An 18,811-nucleotide genomic window follows, 5' to 3' on the forward strand; every position below is an offset into this window, starting at 1 on the left:
AGAGGCAACTTTTTATTTGTTCAAGATGGATAAGCATATTTATACCCCAGAAGTGTGGCAGCTCAATGCCAATCTTGACGAAGTAAAAGGCCATAGAGTTGCTGTGCATTTACATTTTAATAATAGCCTATTTGGTTAAGTCCTCTACTGTAAAACTCCCTATACCAATTTCAGTTGTCTTTTGAACCTAAAACCACTTCCAGTAGTGATGAGAGTAAAGCAGACAAGAGGTCTTAGAAAAGCAGATTAACATTACAAAATGGCAAGATTACACAATTCCAATGTCTACAAATATATACTCTTAGAACACCTGATCAAGTATACTCCTGCGGTAAAATGTAACACGTAAATATAATCACTAGCCTCTAGCGACGCTTCTTGCCATGCTGGATCAGGTCAGCAAAAGACTGAAAATTCACATCAACATCCTCATCATATTCAACTCCAAGTTCCTCCTGAAATGCACATGAAAATTAGGAGTGGAGTTTAGAAAGAGCAAGCAAAAATACGAAAAGATCGACTTGTTAATACCTTAAACTCTTTTGGATTTTTGGGTGAGTTCTCAGTTATGGCATCCCATACATCTCTGAACATCCTTTTTCGCCTTCTCCACTGATTTAAGGCTTCCGAATACAACCCCTCGATGGCTTTTCTTTCTTCTGGACTTACAAGAGTAACACCTTCCCGCAATTTAATTAGTTTCTTTTCCATCTCATCAACCTTGAAATGATAAAGAAGTCAGGATATTTTTCAAGTTATGCTTGAAGACCAGATTCAAATGCTACAGAGTTCCACAGAGTCTCTTCATCTCCTACCTCTTTTCTCAGTTTGGATTCTTTAGCATGTATCTCTTCCATAGTCAAATTTGACTGCAGAGACTTCATCTCTGCAACAAAACCATTATAATTTACATGTAACATCACTCAGTGAGTAGAAGATTATCAAATTCAAAAAACGGCCTACAAATTTGTACAAATAACTCACAGACAACAGCAAGGAGTATCAAATAAGATTACCTGCTTCAACCTCACTGATGGCTTTCTTCTGTTCATTCAGCTTTTCTTGTAGATTGACATTTTCTTCCTTCATTCTATTAAGCTCTTCCGTGTCTGGGATGTCAAACTGATCTTGCCGAGCCAGATAAATTTTCTGCTTGCCATACTCTTTAAATGATATCTTACCACTGTCACAGAGATTATCCAGGGCTTTTTGTACTGCAGCTTTTTTAAGGTTAAACTTTTGCAGTGCATCTGCCGCATTTTGGACATTCAATGGTCTATTTTGCTACATTAAACACCATGCGGAAAATAGGAAAATCACAGACTGTATAACTCAAAATTCAAAAATTTGCAGTTTGATAGCAAACTAACAGGTATCCAGAAAAAAATAGACAAGAAAGTGTCACACTATCTTCACGGAATCTTGATAAGCTATACCCTCTGTCAAGACACTAATTCAAGCAACAAAGGAAATTACACTGTGCGCACACAGTAGCAACTGAAGCTGTAATTCTTCTATATCCTACACTTACTTCCTCAACATTTTTAATGGAACTTTTACAAGGAAGCAAATATAGTATACCATAGCTTAGTTACATTGAAGCTAATCAGTTTGATTAACAACAGCTTTCGATATTTACACCTGAATCTTCAAAGCAAAATAAAATAAAATGTAATGTACTGCATTACAACTTTTACTGCATAGCTGCTAATTTTAAGTACAGAATTACACTTCATGTTTCAAATTTAATACTCATACCGGTGAAGCACGTAGAAATTAGTTAATTACAGTAAATTATCCATTTGTGTAAACAATAGTAACACTTTCAAACAAAAATTCTCTAAATCTTAGATCCTTCGACTACATTTATTTACACATTACAAGTGAGATTTGGAAGAAGAAACAAAGACAAATGCACAGAAACACTACAAACATCGAATTAGCAAAATGATGAACTGTGTGTTACCTCGTTCACGAAATTGAGCACGATTCCTGCAAATTTTCAAGTAACAAAAAGTCGATAAGCTTTAGGATCTGTAAATTAAGATTTCAACTACGAAAATATTCAATTCTGTTATCCGGCGAAGATATTCCGGCGAGATAAGTTACCTTCAGTGTTATCTGCTTTAGGAGCCATGGATTGGAGAATTCACAGAGCGCGGGAAAAAAAGCTTCTGCCAAAATTTCTATACTTCGAATTTCCAGGAAAAATTGGGCACGAAGGCTAATTACGAAAAAAGGATTCTTACATCGTAAGTTTCAAGTGAGAGTCGCCATAGAGCCCATGGGCCTTGTTGGGATGGACCAACCCAACTAGAAAAACTTTATGGGCTTTTAGTTCATGATAAGTCTCTGAGTCCAAATGTAACGGGGCGTGGAAGATGAACAATCGCTAAGGAATAGCTTGAATTAAGAGAAAGTGAACTCGGCCATGGTTTCAAATTTGTGCGTATAAAAATTACTTTGGCACTATACATACGAAAGAAAGAAAACTAATTTCTCTTTCACAGGTTTTGTAAGACGTAATATAACTTTGGTACAATACATATTCTACCTATCTTGTTAAATTAAGGTTGTTAATTGACAAACTTTACCCTATTCACAAGGTAAGGTCATGCAAGGTGAGACATAACTTTGGTACAATTTACATTCTAATTGGATTGACAAACCTTGTTGAACAATGTTCATTCTATCTTTTTAAAATTATTTGTAAGCCTTGCTACATATGTAAAATCTTGCATGCGTTAATTAAATGTTCATAAGTTTTGTCGGACAAGAAAAACTTAGTGCTACTATCTTCATTCATCTATCTCATTAACTGTTCACGAGCTTTATCAGATTGACAAACATTACAAGACATGTTAGGCTGACAAGACTTGATACTATCTTCATTTTACTTATCTTATTAAATTATTCACAAAATTTGACCATCTTACCACCCCGTCATAACACACTAACTATCTAAAAATTATTTATACTAGCAATGCAATTGAAAAAGAAATCTTGAAAGTTAGAAACAAAAATGACTCCAATTGTTTTCTCCTTCAACTATAGTACACTTAAAAAGAAGATAACATATACCAAACAAAATAAAACAAAAACAGAACTTGAAACAATTTGCCTACAAATAAATAGCAAAACAACAATTAGGTCAAATTTCCACCACTCTGCTGCCACAAATTGATAATATCAGTAGCTTGATTAAGCAAAATAATCATTTGCTTTTGTGATATCCATGGCTTACTCTCTAGTGTTGTTTTCAACTCTTCCCATGCATCTTTTCTTGGCCAAAAAAAGTATGGACTTAATGGTACACTTCCATGGTCTGGTAAAACTTGATCAAGGCCAAGTCCAATATTTTTCTCCATCCATATGAATTTTAACACTAGCCTTGGCTTCTCAATTACCTTTTTCTTCATATCAACCTTCTGAAAAAAATAATTCAAGAATTCACTAAGATATCAAAACATAATATCCTATCCTTTTGGCTCATTATTTATATAGACGTACATACGTATCTGAAAAGAATTATGTTCATTCAACTGAACTTATTATTTTCAATCTTGAATAATGTAGACACAATATTGTTTCAATACGGGTGTGAGTGTCTGACACGGGCGAAAGTTAGATGTTGGATTTTGTCATAGGCGGATCTAGCTAGGATGAGTCAAGTGCATTCAAGCTAGCTAAGTGTTCAACTGAATTTATTATTTTTGGCTTGTCATCATAACTTATACTTTTAGGTTACAATATAATTTAACTCGATTTTTGTTTTGTTTTTAGCTAAATGACCAATATACTTTCCTAATTATGCCTTTAAATTTTTTAATTAATTAAAACATTCATAATTTGCTAGTTATTCCTCATTTTCATTAACAAGTGTTGGACTACCATTACATTTTTAGAGAATCGTATCTTTAATTTAGCACCAAATGATTCAAAAATATTCTTTTACATTTCTAAACTACGTATCAAGTCAAAATCAGACAAACATTACTAGAACTACTTTTCATGAAATTAATTGAGTTGCACGCAAACTGATCCGAACACTTGAAAAAAAATACATAATGAAAAAATTAAAGTGCTGATTTTTTACCTCAATTTCTAGAACAACAGCTTCTGAAGTGTCAATTGCAACTGGTTCTGCTTCTGTAACTGCTGAAGCAAAAATCTTATGAATTCTTCTTGTTGATGAACCTTTGTTGTTTAAAGAAAATGAACAACATGATTTGAAGGATTTGTAAGAAGGATTTTGTGAAGGAAAAGAAGGAATACTCAAATTGCCTTTCAAGCTAGATTGAACTGACATTGATAACATTTTTTGGTGTTGGAAAAAAAAATTGTCTAGTGATGAAAAAAAGTGAAGTGGGAAAATTGTGGCCTTAAAAAGAGTGTATGTAGAGAATTTTAGATAATGATGGAATGGATAAGGTAGTAGAAGAAAAATAGAATGAAAGAATTTTAAATTGGGCTAAGAGGCCTATGTGTTATGATTTGGTCATATTATGGGATTTGGGCCCAAAGAAAGTATGATTCACTAGTTCTCATAGCTTTACTACTTTTGTATATTTAGCAATGTTATGTTTGATTTGGGGTGTCAAATGGACAGGTTAGACGGATTTTGGAGGATTTAAAGTTGAGTTGATAAACGAGTGGGTATTGATTTGCCCAAAGATTATTTAGTTGAGAGAAGATGGGAAAACATTGGGTCGTAGTCCAATTTGTTTAACTTTTATCAAGTTTACGTTTCTTTACAAGCAGAACTAATGAGTATCAGATTTTTGTGGACTAATTTTGTCATCTCTAAATTATCTAATCAACTTGATCAATATTATCTGATTATTCAAAAAATAGAATATATCTCATGGGTGAAGATTGTTCATGCTTCTCAAATGTTACGTACTTTTAGGTCATTAGTCATCAACTTCTTAGATAACGAAGTAACAATGATTTCACATTACTTTCTTGACACGTCTATCATTATTATTTTAGAAAAATCATCTTCTCATTCAAATGTATGTCGGGCCTTGAACTTGTGGATGAGTGTGATATATATACACCTCTTTGACTATTCATGAAATTAAATCCCTAATTTTAACAAAAGAAGTGCATATTAAGAATGTCCAAGAGCTACATTCTTTCTTATTGGTATTAAAGTCATCTTTGTAATATAATCTGAAAAAAAAACTGAAAATGAAGTTCATATATCATAAATATTTTTTTTCCAATGTCATTTTCTTCATAATTAGTAAAAGAGACGACTTTTGATATATATGTCCATGCGCACTACTCATTCAAGTTTATGAAGAAAACATTACTTAGAGCTGAATTTTATGATATTGACAAAATCATATAATAAAAAATAATCACAATATTAGTCATATTAATTATGAAGTGATCAAAATGAGTTGCAAAATTGAAGACCATTAATTCAACCCACCTCATGAATTCATACTCATATTTTGCCCTTTGCATACACACAAAAAGTATAGTATTATGATCAATGTGACGCTTGGTTTAATTTTTCCAAGATTAAGAGCTAATATTAGCTAGAGGTGTCGTATCCAAGAAGAACGGAGATCGATGATGATGTCGTACATCACATAGTTGGAGTGGACTGGATAAAATGAAGGTTCATACTCGGGTACTATGTGATAAGGGTGTGTTATCAAGTCGTAAATGTAAGTTCTACGGAGTCATGATTAGAATAAAGTCAAATGAACGAGTTGAACTGAATTTAAGTGAGTCAAAATGAGTTGAGTTAATAAATAGACAGATGAAAAGTTATTTAAGTTGAAATAGTGCAAGTCATAACTCAATCCACCAAATTCTTATTAAATTTATTTTTCTAACTACATTGTTTATATAAAAAAAAACAAAAGAAAAATGACTTCCACACAAAAAATTTAAAAGTTATTTTTCCTTTCTAGTAAAGAAGACTATTTTCTAGCAACTAATCATCAGAAAATAACTTGTTTAATTTTGAAAATCATTATACCAAATAGTACATTAGTGCACATGTAATTAGTTGAAGTCACGCCTCTTTTTTATAGAATAATAATTAGCTGAAACTTTTACCAAATATATTTGCTCATGTTAAATAGAAGTCCTAATTTGTACCAAAAATTTATTTCTTTATTGGAAAGAATTCTTTAATTACTTACTAAACATGTTTACATGATCTAATAGTTGAAAATGGAAGCAATTGAAATTGACAGAATGCTTCCACGTTTGTTTGAGTTGTATAGAAAGTCTTTATCTTTTTAATTCATTTTTTCCAAAGAAAAATTCAAAAAATAAACTTTCAAATGAGAAAAAATCATTTTCCATTAAGTGTCCGATATTTATATTTGAGTCCGATTAAATCTAAATTCGCATTGCGAAACCCATTTGTAAGGATGATGCTCCCAACAGAGTTTTTATCAATTTCAGAAGTTTAAATCCAAAATCTGATTAAGAATAGAGGAACCGGATCCCCATAATCCCACCGCAATTGGTCAAATGAGAAAAATTGAAAACTCTTCAAACTGTGAGAGATCATTAAAAAGACATATCACGTAGTGAACAAATTGCCTAGCAATATGAATTAATTTGTCCCTTTTGCTACATTGAAAAGTCATTTAGCTTTGTGTATACACACAAAAAAAAATTTAAAAAAATTATGAATAAGTCTCTAAGTATATGCTTGCTCTAAATTCTTATATATATAGCTTGGCATATATTTATTCATTTCATAGACCTTTCTCATAAATCTACATTTAGACCATATTGTTATTTCTTCTGACTCTTCTTTTGGTATTTGCTATCACTATCTGTTTCTTATAACAAATTTCTGGTAATTTTCCTTGTGTTTTTTCTTTTTTTAACTTTCTTTGATTTGTTTGTTATATTTATAAATAAAATCCCAATAATAGATTTTCTTTAATTTCCAATTGAATTTGCAGGTTTAAAGAGCAATGCTGTGTTATTGGTAAGTCTTATACAAAATCCATTCAGCATTTCCCTTTTTATTACTTATATTCTTATGTTAAGCCATGAAATGTCATGCCATCTTTCAATAATTTCTAGCATAACTGACCAACAAAAACGATAACATACTCAGACCTCAGTGTACATACGTAATCCTACAAGTTAGGTCTAGGTTTGGGGAGGGTATAGTGTACACAAACCTTATAACTCCTACATTAGAGAAGTTGTTTCTGATAGACCCTTAGCTCAAGAAAAAATATAATGTAATGTAAGAAAAACAATCTATATAGGTAATAATATAATACACCAACTCGTGCCACGTTCGTTGGCTGACCTAGCTTATAATTTACGGGTTCACATGAACTAGTAAATTTTGACCGGATCCTATATTAACTTGAAATCATTATAAAAATCATATACTTTAAATCTTAGATCCGACTCTCGTTGGCTTTTCGTACAAGTTTTTGTGGAGTGGGAGGGAAGTTTCTTTTATTTGTTCTCACCACCGTACTATGAACACTTGGTGATGTTAGATAGAATCATTCAAATTCTTCACTTTCATGCACGTCTTTTCTTTATGGGCCACCTTTTCTCTTCATGGCCTTCAAGAGGTTTATATACTTATTTGTCGAAGGTTTATCGAAAACAATTTATATACATAACATAGTAATTGGTGTTGAAATATACGACCAATAAGTCGGGATTAAGTTTTAGTCATGTTAATACATTTTGAAGTACTCTTTTTAGTCCTGTCGGAAATTTATATGACGCTAGAAAAGTAATACTTAACACTTTATTAGTCTATACTCCTTCATATCCCATTTTAAATGAATTTTTTCTTTGATTATAATTTTTCATATACATGCTTTTTATATAGTTAATTATTGCCACATATAATACTTTTATATAAGTTCTAATTATGTAGAAAATAACAAAAACTAAGATCTCATGTCCTAATAGTAATTACCAATGAAAAATATATAGTTTAACCCTCCTAATCTAAATTCTCTTTTGTATAATATTAGATTAAGATATACTATATGCTTAAATGAAGTGTGGAAATTTATGTAACCGATCGCTGCTTGGATTGAGGCGTAACTGTTATTACATTAAGTTATCTATTCTTCTTTCACATATCTTGTAAAACAAAAATATCCATTTGATCTTCTTCTTTTTTTTTTTGCAGACTCCATATATAAACCAAGAGAAAAAAACAATAAATCAACAAAAAATGGTGACCATAAAGAATTTCTTCAAGAAGGCTTCTCATCAAGATCAACACAACCAAGAAAAAGAAAAACTACTACAACATGATGATGATGAAATTAAAAATGGATGTTGTTGTTTCACTCCATTATATGAAAGATTCAAAAGTTTCTTCAATAATATTCAAGATTTTGCAAAGAAAGTAATTGAGATGGGTAAAAATGATCCAAGAAAGATCATTTTTTCATTAAAAATGGGATTTGCTTTATCATTTGTGTCTCTTCTTATTTTTTGGAAGAAACCAACTGATGTTGCTCAATTTGCAATATGGGCAATCTTGACTGTTCTTGTTATGTTTGAGTTCACTATAGGTACTAAAATCTAACACCCCCTCTCTTGTGTTTTTTACTATATTATTTATCGTAGCAGGTAATTTGTCTTGCTTTAAAAAAAATATTTTCAAGATTATAAATCTAGTTTGTTATATGAATGTTACATGTAAGTTTTCTAACAAAGATGTGGAATTTGAAATCTTGAAAATAAGACTGATTCTTTGTTGTAAAAGATAAATGGTTTATATATTGATGATGTACATGAGTTAGTTATATATATTATACATTGTACGTGTAAAAAAATTACAATATCAGATCACCTAAACGATTAACAAGTAAGTTACTTTAAATTTTAAAACATGTGATATTTGTAATTCTGAAAATTGGACAGATTATCTAGTACAACAGGTAAAAATGATTTAATGGTATAAATATTACTTGTGTTGACAATGTATATAACTTAAATTTATTGTAGAATGAGTATTAAGTTCTATGTATTAATGGTGTAATTTGACGATACAAAACATCTTTGGAACATTAATATGTACAACTTAATTAAATACTTTTTTACTATAAGTTATCCTTTAATTTTCCATTTTTTGTTAATTGCAGGAGCAACTTTTATTAAAGGATTTAATCGTGGCTTGGGAACATTTTGTGCTGGAATGCTTGCCTTCATCTTTGCTCAATTAGCATTATGGGCTGGAGAAAGGGAAAAAGCTGTAATTGTTGTGAGCATTTTTATTGTAGGTAAACACTCTAATTTAACTAGCATAAATATCTACAATTTTCAGGTTAGATGTCCGGTTTGAGTTGAGTTTGGACGGGTTGAAAGTTGAAATCGGTGTTAATAAATGGTTTATTGGCTAATTCTATGAAAAAGTTCGTTGTGGTTAGATGGATTGAGTTAAAATGGACTAAATAATTGAATCGTAGCTCAATCTATCCAACTCTTATCAAATTTTTTATTTATTTTTGTTTATTTGTTATTTTATTATTTATTTATTACCAAACAAAACTTGTTTTTCTTTCTTTATTATAGCTATATATAATAAAACATATGAAATAATATAAAATGTGTGTTTATTTATAGTTTGTAAAGATCAGTATAGTTTACTAGGCCCAAATTATTCTTTCTGGTGGATTAAATTTGGACGGATCGAGATTGACTAAGTTAATAATAGGCGGTTTAATTAACGACCTTCATATTTTCATATGCTACTCTTTACGATACCCTATTCTTAATTGGGGATGTTACATAGTTGGTCGGTCAGTCAAAAATATTGACAACTTTAAGCTAATATACATGATATACACTTACACATGTATGCTGATTATTTTTTTTGAGTGGACGACTATTTATATTAATTTTACTTCAAGTTGAGTAAATATAATCTCATATGTATTATTTTCTTGTTCTTTTTTTGCAGCATTTATAGGAACATATTTGAAGTTATATCCAACAATGGCACCATATGAATATGGATATAGAGTATTTATTTTGACATATTGTATTCTCATTGTGGCTGGAAATAGAACTAGAGAATATAATGTGGCTATTTTTACTCGTTTAGCCCTAATTGCTGTTGGTGCTGGCATTTGTTTGATGATTAATATTAGTGTTTGCCCTATTTGGGCTGGTGAAGATTTGCATCGTTTGGTAGTTAAGAATTTCATGGATCTTGCAACGTCTTTGGAAGGTGCGTGGGATATATTTGAATATTGTTAATATGTATCGTAAGTAGATTACTTCTTATTGTTAAATTATTTAACGATCAAAGTCATTCTTTAATAAATGATCACGATGAAACTATCAAATTTTGTGGCAGGTTGTATCAATGGTTACTTAAGTTGTGTTGATTATGATGAAGCTACAAATGATTCAGATTATAATGGCTACAAATCTGTTATAGAATCAACAAGTCGAGAGCAAACATTGGTACGTTTTAACATTGATGTGTTTACTAATTAAATGAGATGAATATATCGATGATTTTTAAATTTCAATTTGTCATTCGAACTATATAGTGTTATAATGGAACACCTCTACATATAATAAAATGTTCAAATTGGACACTTTCTGGTTCTTTTGTAAAAAAAATTAAAAAAATTAGGTCATATTCAAGAAAAATAGGATTGTTTTTTAAAATTACTATTTTTTAATTATTTTTTACACTCCACCTCTACATATAATAAAATGTTCAAATTGGACACTTTCTGGTTCTTTTGTAAAAAAAATTAAAAAAATTAGGTCATATTCAAGAAAAATAGGATTGTTTTTTTAAAATTACTATTTTTTTAATTATTTTTTACACTCCCTAGGAGCTTTCACCCCTTTTGCTCCCTTGGTGACTTGAACTCGCAAATCTTTGAATTGGAAGTGAGAGGTGCTTACCATCCGAGCAATTCCCTCTCGTCATAAAATTACTACAACTGTTGATGGGAACCACAAATTTGGAGGAACAATTTAATTAATAATTATGTGTAGACACTTGACTTAGTTCTTGTACTTGTTGGTGATGACCGTGAAAGCTAATTAGGCAAAGTTGGATGACTTTTGGAAGACAAAACAAAGTCGAGTGACTTTGGTGCCTAGTTTTTATAAGTCGAGTGACCATTCAAACATTCAACTCCTTTATACATCAGGTGTTTCGTTACTCAATTGAAATAGAGTATAGTTTAAGTATCTAAATAAAAGTTACTGACAAGTTTGAAGAATTATCGACTTACTCGACCCGTCAATGTTGATCATGAATTTAAATAGAAAAAATCATATGACATATCCTAATTCATTTTTTATTTATTTGAACAGCTTGGATTTGCTATTTGGGAGCCACCTCATGGACGTTTTAAAATGCACAAGAATCCTTGGAGAGACATTGTCAAATTAAGCAGTGGATTGAGACATTGTGCATTCATGGTCATGGCGTTGCATGGATGTATCCAATCAGAAATTCAGGTTTTACCATCTAACTAATTGTATTAATTATCTATGTTGCTCGAGTCCTTCAACGATATCATTGCATTGTATCAAATTCTTCAAATATTACATTATTTTCTGGATGATCAGACACATATTCAACGACATTTTTAAAAAATTCAACCACATAACATAGACAATAACTAGTCAAATTCTTGTCTAGGTCTTACCATTTGTGTCATCTTCCACTATATGGGCATGAAAAACACATAAAAAAAACTTTTACGCTATCGATATATTTTAACAGGTTATTTAATTTAGTACGCCAATATTTAAGTTGTCATATTAGGATCACTATAGACATTAATTACCTATTATTATATATGTATGTCATGTTAACTAGTACATAATCTAAAGAATTTTTACATTATTCATATATTTTAAAAATTATAACATGTTATTTACTCAACTATTTAGGTTATCAAATTAGGAATTGTTTATCTTCAATTACATATAGTCGTAGGTCATCATAACCTTCTATTGTTAAAATATGGTATACTATCAGTATATAGAAATTAAACGTCTTAACGTCTTTTTCAGGCACCACCAGAGAAGAGAAAGGTTTTCCGCAACGAGCTTAAGAAAGTTGGTACAAATGCTGCAAAAGTTCTACGTGAGTTAGGAACAAAATTAGAGAAACTAGAAATGCTAAATGGTCATGAAAATATCTTAAAAGAAGTGCATGAGACAGCACAAAATCTTCAAAAAAAAGTAGATCACAAGTCATATCTCTTGGTCAACTCAAAAAGTTGGGAAATTGGAAAATCGAACATTATTAATAACCTTGACGATTCTTCAAGTGAAAATAGTAGTGAAAATATACCATTAAGTTCTCGATCACTAAGTGAAACAGCCATCGACATAAGGTCATTACAAGGAAATTGGCCACAATCTGATCAATTAGTCGCAAAGTTAACACCATTTAAGAAGCAAAATCAATGGCCTTCACGTCTTTCACTTGTTGATGGTGAAATTGCTGATCATACAGTCGAAATGGAAACTTATTTAAGTGCGAGTGCTCTCTCCTTAGCGACGTTCGCGTCACTTCTCATTGAATTTGTTGCAAGGCTACAAAATGTGGTTGACAATTTTGAAGAATTAAGTCAAAGGGCAGAGTTTAAAGAGTCAATTAGTGTTAAAAGTTAAAAGAGTTTACTAAGTATATGTTGATAATGTGATTTGTATTCAAGATGTGAGTTATTTTGTTTGTTTTTTTGGTGAAGGATTAGTTTGAGTGAAATTAAATGAAAAGAGAAAATGTATTGGTGATTTGTTTGTTGTGTGAGGAGGAAAAGGATTAGGGAAATGAAATTTGTATATTGGTGTGTGGAATATTTCTTGTATCATGAATTGATAGTTGTACATGTTCAAGGCCCAAAAATGTTATCAATAAATTGTGCAATTTTGTCAATCTATGGTGGCGTAATTAGAATATTTATAGAATTCATAATATAAAGTATATGTGAAAAAGTAATAAAGATTATATTCGGTATCAATTATATACCTAAAAATAATTAGTAATTTTTAAAAAATGGAATTCAGATGAACCCCATTTATTCTACCTCTGTCCTGTTTCGTTATTTTACATCGAGCGATAGAAGAAAAATAGTTAGATAATGAGTCATCATGGATTATAGGGAGGTCTTTTTGATTTGCAAAATTTTGATAAAAGACCAATATAGAGGTAGCTAAATTAAAGTAATTATTTTTATGTTCTAATTTGTAATAACATGGATTCAATATATGTTTTTTTTTGTCTCAATTTATGAGGCATAAATAAAACTTAAAAGATGATAAATATTTCTATATGTTTTTGTGAAATATTTGAAATTTTAATTATAGTAATTTTTATGTCATTTTTCAAATAATATGTGTGTTTCTCTTTATCTCAATTTATGTGGTATTGATGGAATTTGGAGAGTCAATCAATTCTTTTGTATGATTTCAAAATTGTTAATTATTACGTAATATCCAAGTAATATATGTTAATCCCCTAGTTTCAATTTATATGGCATGAGAATTAATCAAATTTATTTTATATCTTTAAATTATTATACTATGACTTATACTCCTTTTTACGAATTTTTTTAAAATATAATCATAAGTGATTAATTATTGAGGAAAAAAATATATTGAAAAGACCCGCTACAAAAACACACCTCACGTAAACACGTTCGTTATTCATGAAAATATTCAGAAAGATGTGACGTGATACTACAAATATAGAGTGGTCAAACGAAATAGTAATAGAGAAAGTGAATATGTCATCATGCCAATTATATCTATTAATTTTATTTTTATTCGACGTTTGGTATTTATTTTTAGATTTGACTAATTTAAATTTGTGTTAGAAATCTCACTTTAGTTTACAGTAAAATTTTCCTTATCAAAGATAATTTTATATTTAGAGCTCGAACTCAAAATTTTTAACTAAAAATAAAAGAGTATTTAGTACTTCACGGTGATCTTCAATGGCATTGATCATGGATCTATGGTGATTTCACGTATCTCTTTCAATATTTTTAATTTGTTCAACTTGTTTAGTTAATATATTAATTAACTCTCACAAATCTCGATGCATCATCACTAAATAATTTGAGTTTAAAGGTGTGGACAATAGACATGCAGTATTTTTTTTCCATTTTAATACTCCTATAATTATTTGATTTGCCAACTACTAAACTTGCTGATTGATTAATAAATTAATGTATTGTCTTACTCTCTTATATTAATGTTTATTCGAGTAATTATTCACATAGAATGATTTTTATATTGCTTTACGTAAGATTTATGTACTGTATTATTTTTATATATATTTCAATTAGTCAGACTCTATTTTTCTATTCAATATCTGTAAAATAAATTGATATGAGTACGCAAATTACCATAAACTGTCGGTACAGTTAATCAAAACTAATTACTTAAAACTAAGAAAGAGAAATAAATTGAAGATTAAAGATTTAGGGTGTGTTTGGTATAAAGGACAATATTTAGTGGTCATTTAGTAGTATGTATAACAATAGTATTGAATATGGTGTATTAGTAATGCAAGAATTAATAATCTCATGATTAGTTATGCTGAATGGTGTATTAGATATATTAAAAACAACATGCATTGTATAACTTTTAGAAAATTATTTGTTTACAAAATTACCTTTCATATTCTTTAGCTTTGTACACTTTTGGGGACAATTTTGTCTTAAACCATGTTTATATTAAAGGTCTTTGTATTTGCTAATACCATGATTTTTTATGTATTAATTATATATAAAATAATACCATAGGGTAGATAATTAATATTTTTATTATTTATGTATATGTTGAAAAATTATATCAAACAAGAAATTAGTGTTAATATTGAAATTAATATATATATTATTTTCGTTAATACATATATTATTTTCATTGATATGTACATGTTACCAAATGAACCCTTAAAAGCAAAAGCAAGGCTTTGTCTTTTTGTCTACTATCTTTTCTTATTGAATTTGTGATATAAATATAGTTGACTATTTTGAAGAGCTAATTCAAAGGCATAGTTTAAAGAGATAATTATTGTTAGGAGTTAAATCCTTTGCTAAAAGTATATGTTAATAATGTGATTTGAATTCAAGATGTGAGTTTTTTCCCATTTCTTGTGAAGGAATAGTTGTGTGAAATGAAAAGAGAAAAATATTGATGATTTGTTTGTTGTCAATTTATTTAAAAGAACGTGATTCTGGATGGCTAAATTGAAAAAAAAATATGAAGATCAATAATTAAAATGAAAATATAATAAATAATGCAATTCGTTATATAAAAGAGATAGGAGATCAATCTCCTTCTCGCATAATTAGAAATAGTATTTTTATCCTAAAAAGTAGATATTATAAAATTATATTAAAAAATCCCCCCAAGTCCCTATCCTTGTTAATAGTAATTAGAATAGATGTTTTTAACACTTCTAGAATTAGTAAGGTAATACAAGCTTCTTTTGTTAGTACTTTTTTGTTTGAAGGAATGTTCTGAAAACAAGTTATATTAGTGCTGACATTACATATTGATTGCATTTAGAGGCGTATTCGAAAGCGATCATCAAATTTACGTAGTTCATGTTTTTTTTTTAAAAATCATATAGAATAGTGTTATAATCTCTTTAAAAATACTTAAATATAGATGTGTGGATTTACACTCAAAGTATTATATAATGCAATGATAATTAGGTGCAGCTCTCTGATTGAGAATAGAAATTTACATCTTATATTTATCTTGTCTTTCGTTCTAAAATTTGGTAATATCTCTCACGTATATAAGAATTAATTTTGGATCTATAATTTTAAAGATTTAACGAATTCAAGTGATAGAATGTCAAACCGGTCAGATTTATATACTAGATTCTTGTTTTCGTAATAGTGCGCTTGTCCTCTCGAAATTTCGAATACGCCTCTGATTATGTCCTCCCTATCTTTTAATACACTTCATTTTCACCTTCACACTTCTATCGATATTCCTACTCAGATGTGACAATCTAGTTTAGGATAAGAAATATCACATTGACAAAATACATGAGATGTTTAGATATATAAAGGTAAGCATGCCTTTCAAACTAGTGACGCATTTTAAAATAATGTGGGCCTAGATCCAGAGCGGACAATATCACTAGTAGACTAGACCATTATAGATGGTATCAGTCATTCCTATATTAGTCTTGTTGATGTGGACCAGAGTTCAACTGAGTTTAGACAAATCCCGATAAAGCGTGGTAAACCTCAGTGTTGAATGTCGACAAACTTCATACGATAGAATAAACCTCAACAAGAACGTTGAGTCCATGAGATAAGGTGTATGTGACAGCCAACTCAAGAAAAAAATATCTCACATCAACTAAGAAATAAGTAAGAAACTCAATTATCTAATTAGTATTTAAGAAAATATTTTCTTTCGTATCGAACTGAATATCACTCTTTATATATATATATATATATATATGTGATGCATTCTCTTATTATATAAGAGGGAGTTTACGATGGGACATTGTGATGTCCAATCATAAACTCCCTATATAATATATAATATAATAAATCATTTTTTCTACTATATAATATATATTTATTTTTCTACTATAAGGGAGTTTATATAATATATAATAATATAATATAATAAATCATTTACAAATGACTTAAAATATTTCATATTTAAAGGATATATAATAAAATAGGTTCACTCTTAAAATTCTATCCGGGTCACATATATTGGGACATAAAAAATAACATATATCATTTTAAAATTACCAAAAAAGTATTATAAATAATAATAATTAACAACTTAAAATATCTTAAAGACATTTTAAAAGGGTTAATTTTGTAATTGTAATTCTACTATTATATAAGAGGGAGTTTATCATGGGACATTCTATGTGTCCCATCATAAACTCCCTATATAATATATAATATATATTCTACTATTATATAATATCATAATAAAACCCCTTTTATTATATAGTAGAAATAAATATAATATAATATAATATATAATAATATAATATAATAAATCATTTACAAATGACTTAAAATATTTAATATTTAAAAGATATATAATAAAATAGGTTGACTCTCAAAATTCTATCCGGGTCACATATATTGGGACAGAAAAAATAACATATATCATTTCAAAATTACCAAAAAAGTATTATAAATAATAATAATTAACAACTTAAAATATCTGAAAGACATTTTAAAAGGGTTAATTTTGTAAGTTTATCCATATCACATAAATTAGGACAAAGTGACCAGCAATGTAAGTTATTTGAAAGTTACATAAAAATATTATAAATCACAATAATTAATAACTTAGAACATTTTTTTTTTAAAATGCAAATTTGGATGACTCTTCAAATTTCATTTGTGTCACATAAATTGAGACAACAAAAATAACATATATTGCGTCCATTTTAATTTATTTGTCTTAGTTTTTTTTTATATTTAAAAATTGCGTAAAAATACTATAAATCATGATAATTGACAACATAAAATATTTCAAAAATAAATACATATAAAAAAATTTGATTAATTCTTGAAATTAATTTATCGTTAAAAATTATGTATAAAATACAATAAATCATGATTTTGACCGCTTAAAATATTTATTAAAAAAACAGAAAAAATAAATTGACTGATTGTTAAAATTAATCTATCAATGTCACATAAAATGAGACAAAAGTAGTAATATGTATTGTTTAATGTGAAATTATTGAAAACTACGTAAAATGTATTATAAATGTTAACAATTAACAACATTTGATTGAATCTTAAAATTTTATCAATGCTACATACATTGAGACAAGTGGAGTAATATATATTAAGTATTTAAAAATTACGTACAACCATATTGCTTTCTGTAGGCTTCGAATTATCGTGGTCATTTTTTAGGCTGATACAAGTTTTGTACTTTTTTTTTTAATATTATAAATCGCAATAATTAATAATTTAAAATATTTTTAAAAATATATTAAAAATTTAGTTGGTTTCGGGAATTTTATTTATACTATATAAAATGGGACAAAGGAAGCAACATATATCATTTACAAATGACTTAAAAAGCATTAAAAATTACAAGAATTACCAATTTAAAATATTTAAAAGCTATATAATAAAATAGGTTCACTCTCAGAATTCTTTCACGCTCACATATATTAGGACAGAAAAAATAACACATATCATTTTAAAATTACCAAAAAAGTATTATAAATAATAATAATTAACAACTTAAAATATCTTAAAGACATTTTAAAAGGGTTAATTTTGTAATTTTATCCATATCACATAAATTAGGACAAAGTGACCAGTAATGTTGGTTATTTGAAAGTTACATCAAAATATTATAAATCACAATAATTAATAACTTAAAACATTTAAAAAAAAAAAAATTAAAATTTGGATGACTCTCCAAATTTTATTTGTGTGACATAAATTGAGACAACAAAAATAACATATATTGGGTTCATTTTAATTTATTTGTCTTATTTTTTTTGGGTTTTTTATATTTAAAAAATGCGTAAAAATATTATAAATCATGATAATTGACAACATAAAATATGTTTTGAAAAAAAATACAAAAATTTCCACTCATTCTTTAAGTAAATCTATCGTAAAAATACTATAAATCATGATAATTGACAACATAAAATATTTCAAAAATGTTGTATGTGGATAGTCTTATTGTGCCTTGAATAGCGTCAAATAAAGTACAAGTTTGTGATAAAAAAACGTATTCCTTTATCCACGCAAATAATCGCTTCAAAATCTCCGTTATTAGCCCCAAAACATACCATTTATATTATTGGGCC

The 18,811-nt window shown here is 28.6% G+C and overlaps 3 protein-coding genes across 3 annotated transcripts; 1 reads left to right on the forward strand and 2 right to left on the reverse strand.

The window, feature by feature from the left end:
- Positions 1 to 238: 238 nt before the first annotated feature.
- Positions 239 to 2,225, reverse strand: LOC125829879 (homologous-pairing protein 2 homolog). Its single transcript, XM_049509092.1, has 6 exons — positions 2,110 to 2,225; positions 1,967 to 1,992; positions 1,017 to 1,284; positions 816 to 886; positions 532 to 720; positions 239 to 455 (listed from the first exon to the last, which is right to left on the reverse strand). Exons 1-6 carry the CDS (start codon positions 2,135 to 2,137, stop codon positions 366 to 368), a joined length of 672 nt encoding a protein of 223 aa, XP_049365049.1. The 5' UTR covers positions 2,138 to 2,225; the 3' UTR covers positions 239 to 365.
- Positions 2,226 to 3,013: 788 nt separating this feature from the next.
- Positions 3,014 to 4,348, reverse strand: LOC125829881 (30S ribosomal protein 3, chloroplastic-like). The gene is made up of 2 exons (XM_049509095.1): positions 4,097 to 4,348; positions 3,014 to 3,428 (listed from the first exon to the last, which is right to left on the reverse strand). The coding sequence occupies exons 1-2, from the start codon at positions 4,316 to 4,318 to the stop codon at positions 3,147 to 3,149; spliced, it is 504 nt and encodes a 167-aa protein (XP_049365052.1). The 5' UTR covers positions 4,319 to 4,348; the 3' UTR covers positions 3,014 to 3,146.
- Positions 4,349 to 8,200: 3,852 nt separating this feature from the next.
- LOC125829849 (aluminum-activated malate transporter 9-like) lies at positions 8,201 to 12,633 on the forward strand. Its single transcript, XM_049509055.1, has 6 exons — positions 8,201 to 8,546; positions 9,120 to 9,257; positions 9,938 to 10,207; positions 10,337 to 10,446; positions 11,320 to 11,466; positions 12,028 to 12,633. The coding sequence occupies exons 1-6, from the start codon at positions 8,201 to 8,203 to the stop codon at positions 12,631 to 12,633; spliced, it is 1,617 nt and encodes a 538-aa protein (XP_049365012.1).
- Positions 12,634 to 18,811: the final 6,178 nt, after the last annotated feature.

The sequence above is a fragment of the Solanum verrucosum genome, unplaced genomic scaffold, assembly GCF_900185275.1.
Source record: "Solanum verrucosum unplaced genomic scaffold, falcon-dt-bn FXZP01000008.1, whole genome shotgun sequence".
Taxonomy (NCBI): Eukaryota; Viridiplantae; Streptophyta; class Magnoliopsida; order Solanales; family Solanaceae; genus Solanum; species Solanum verrucosum.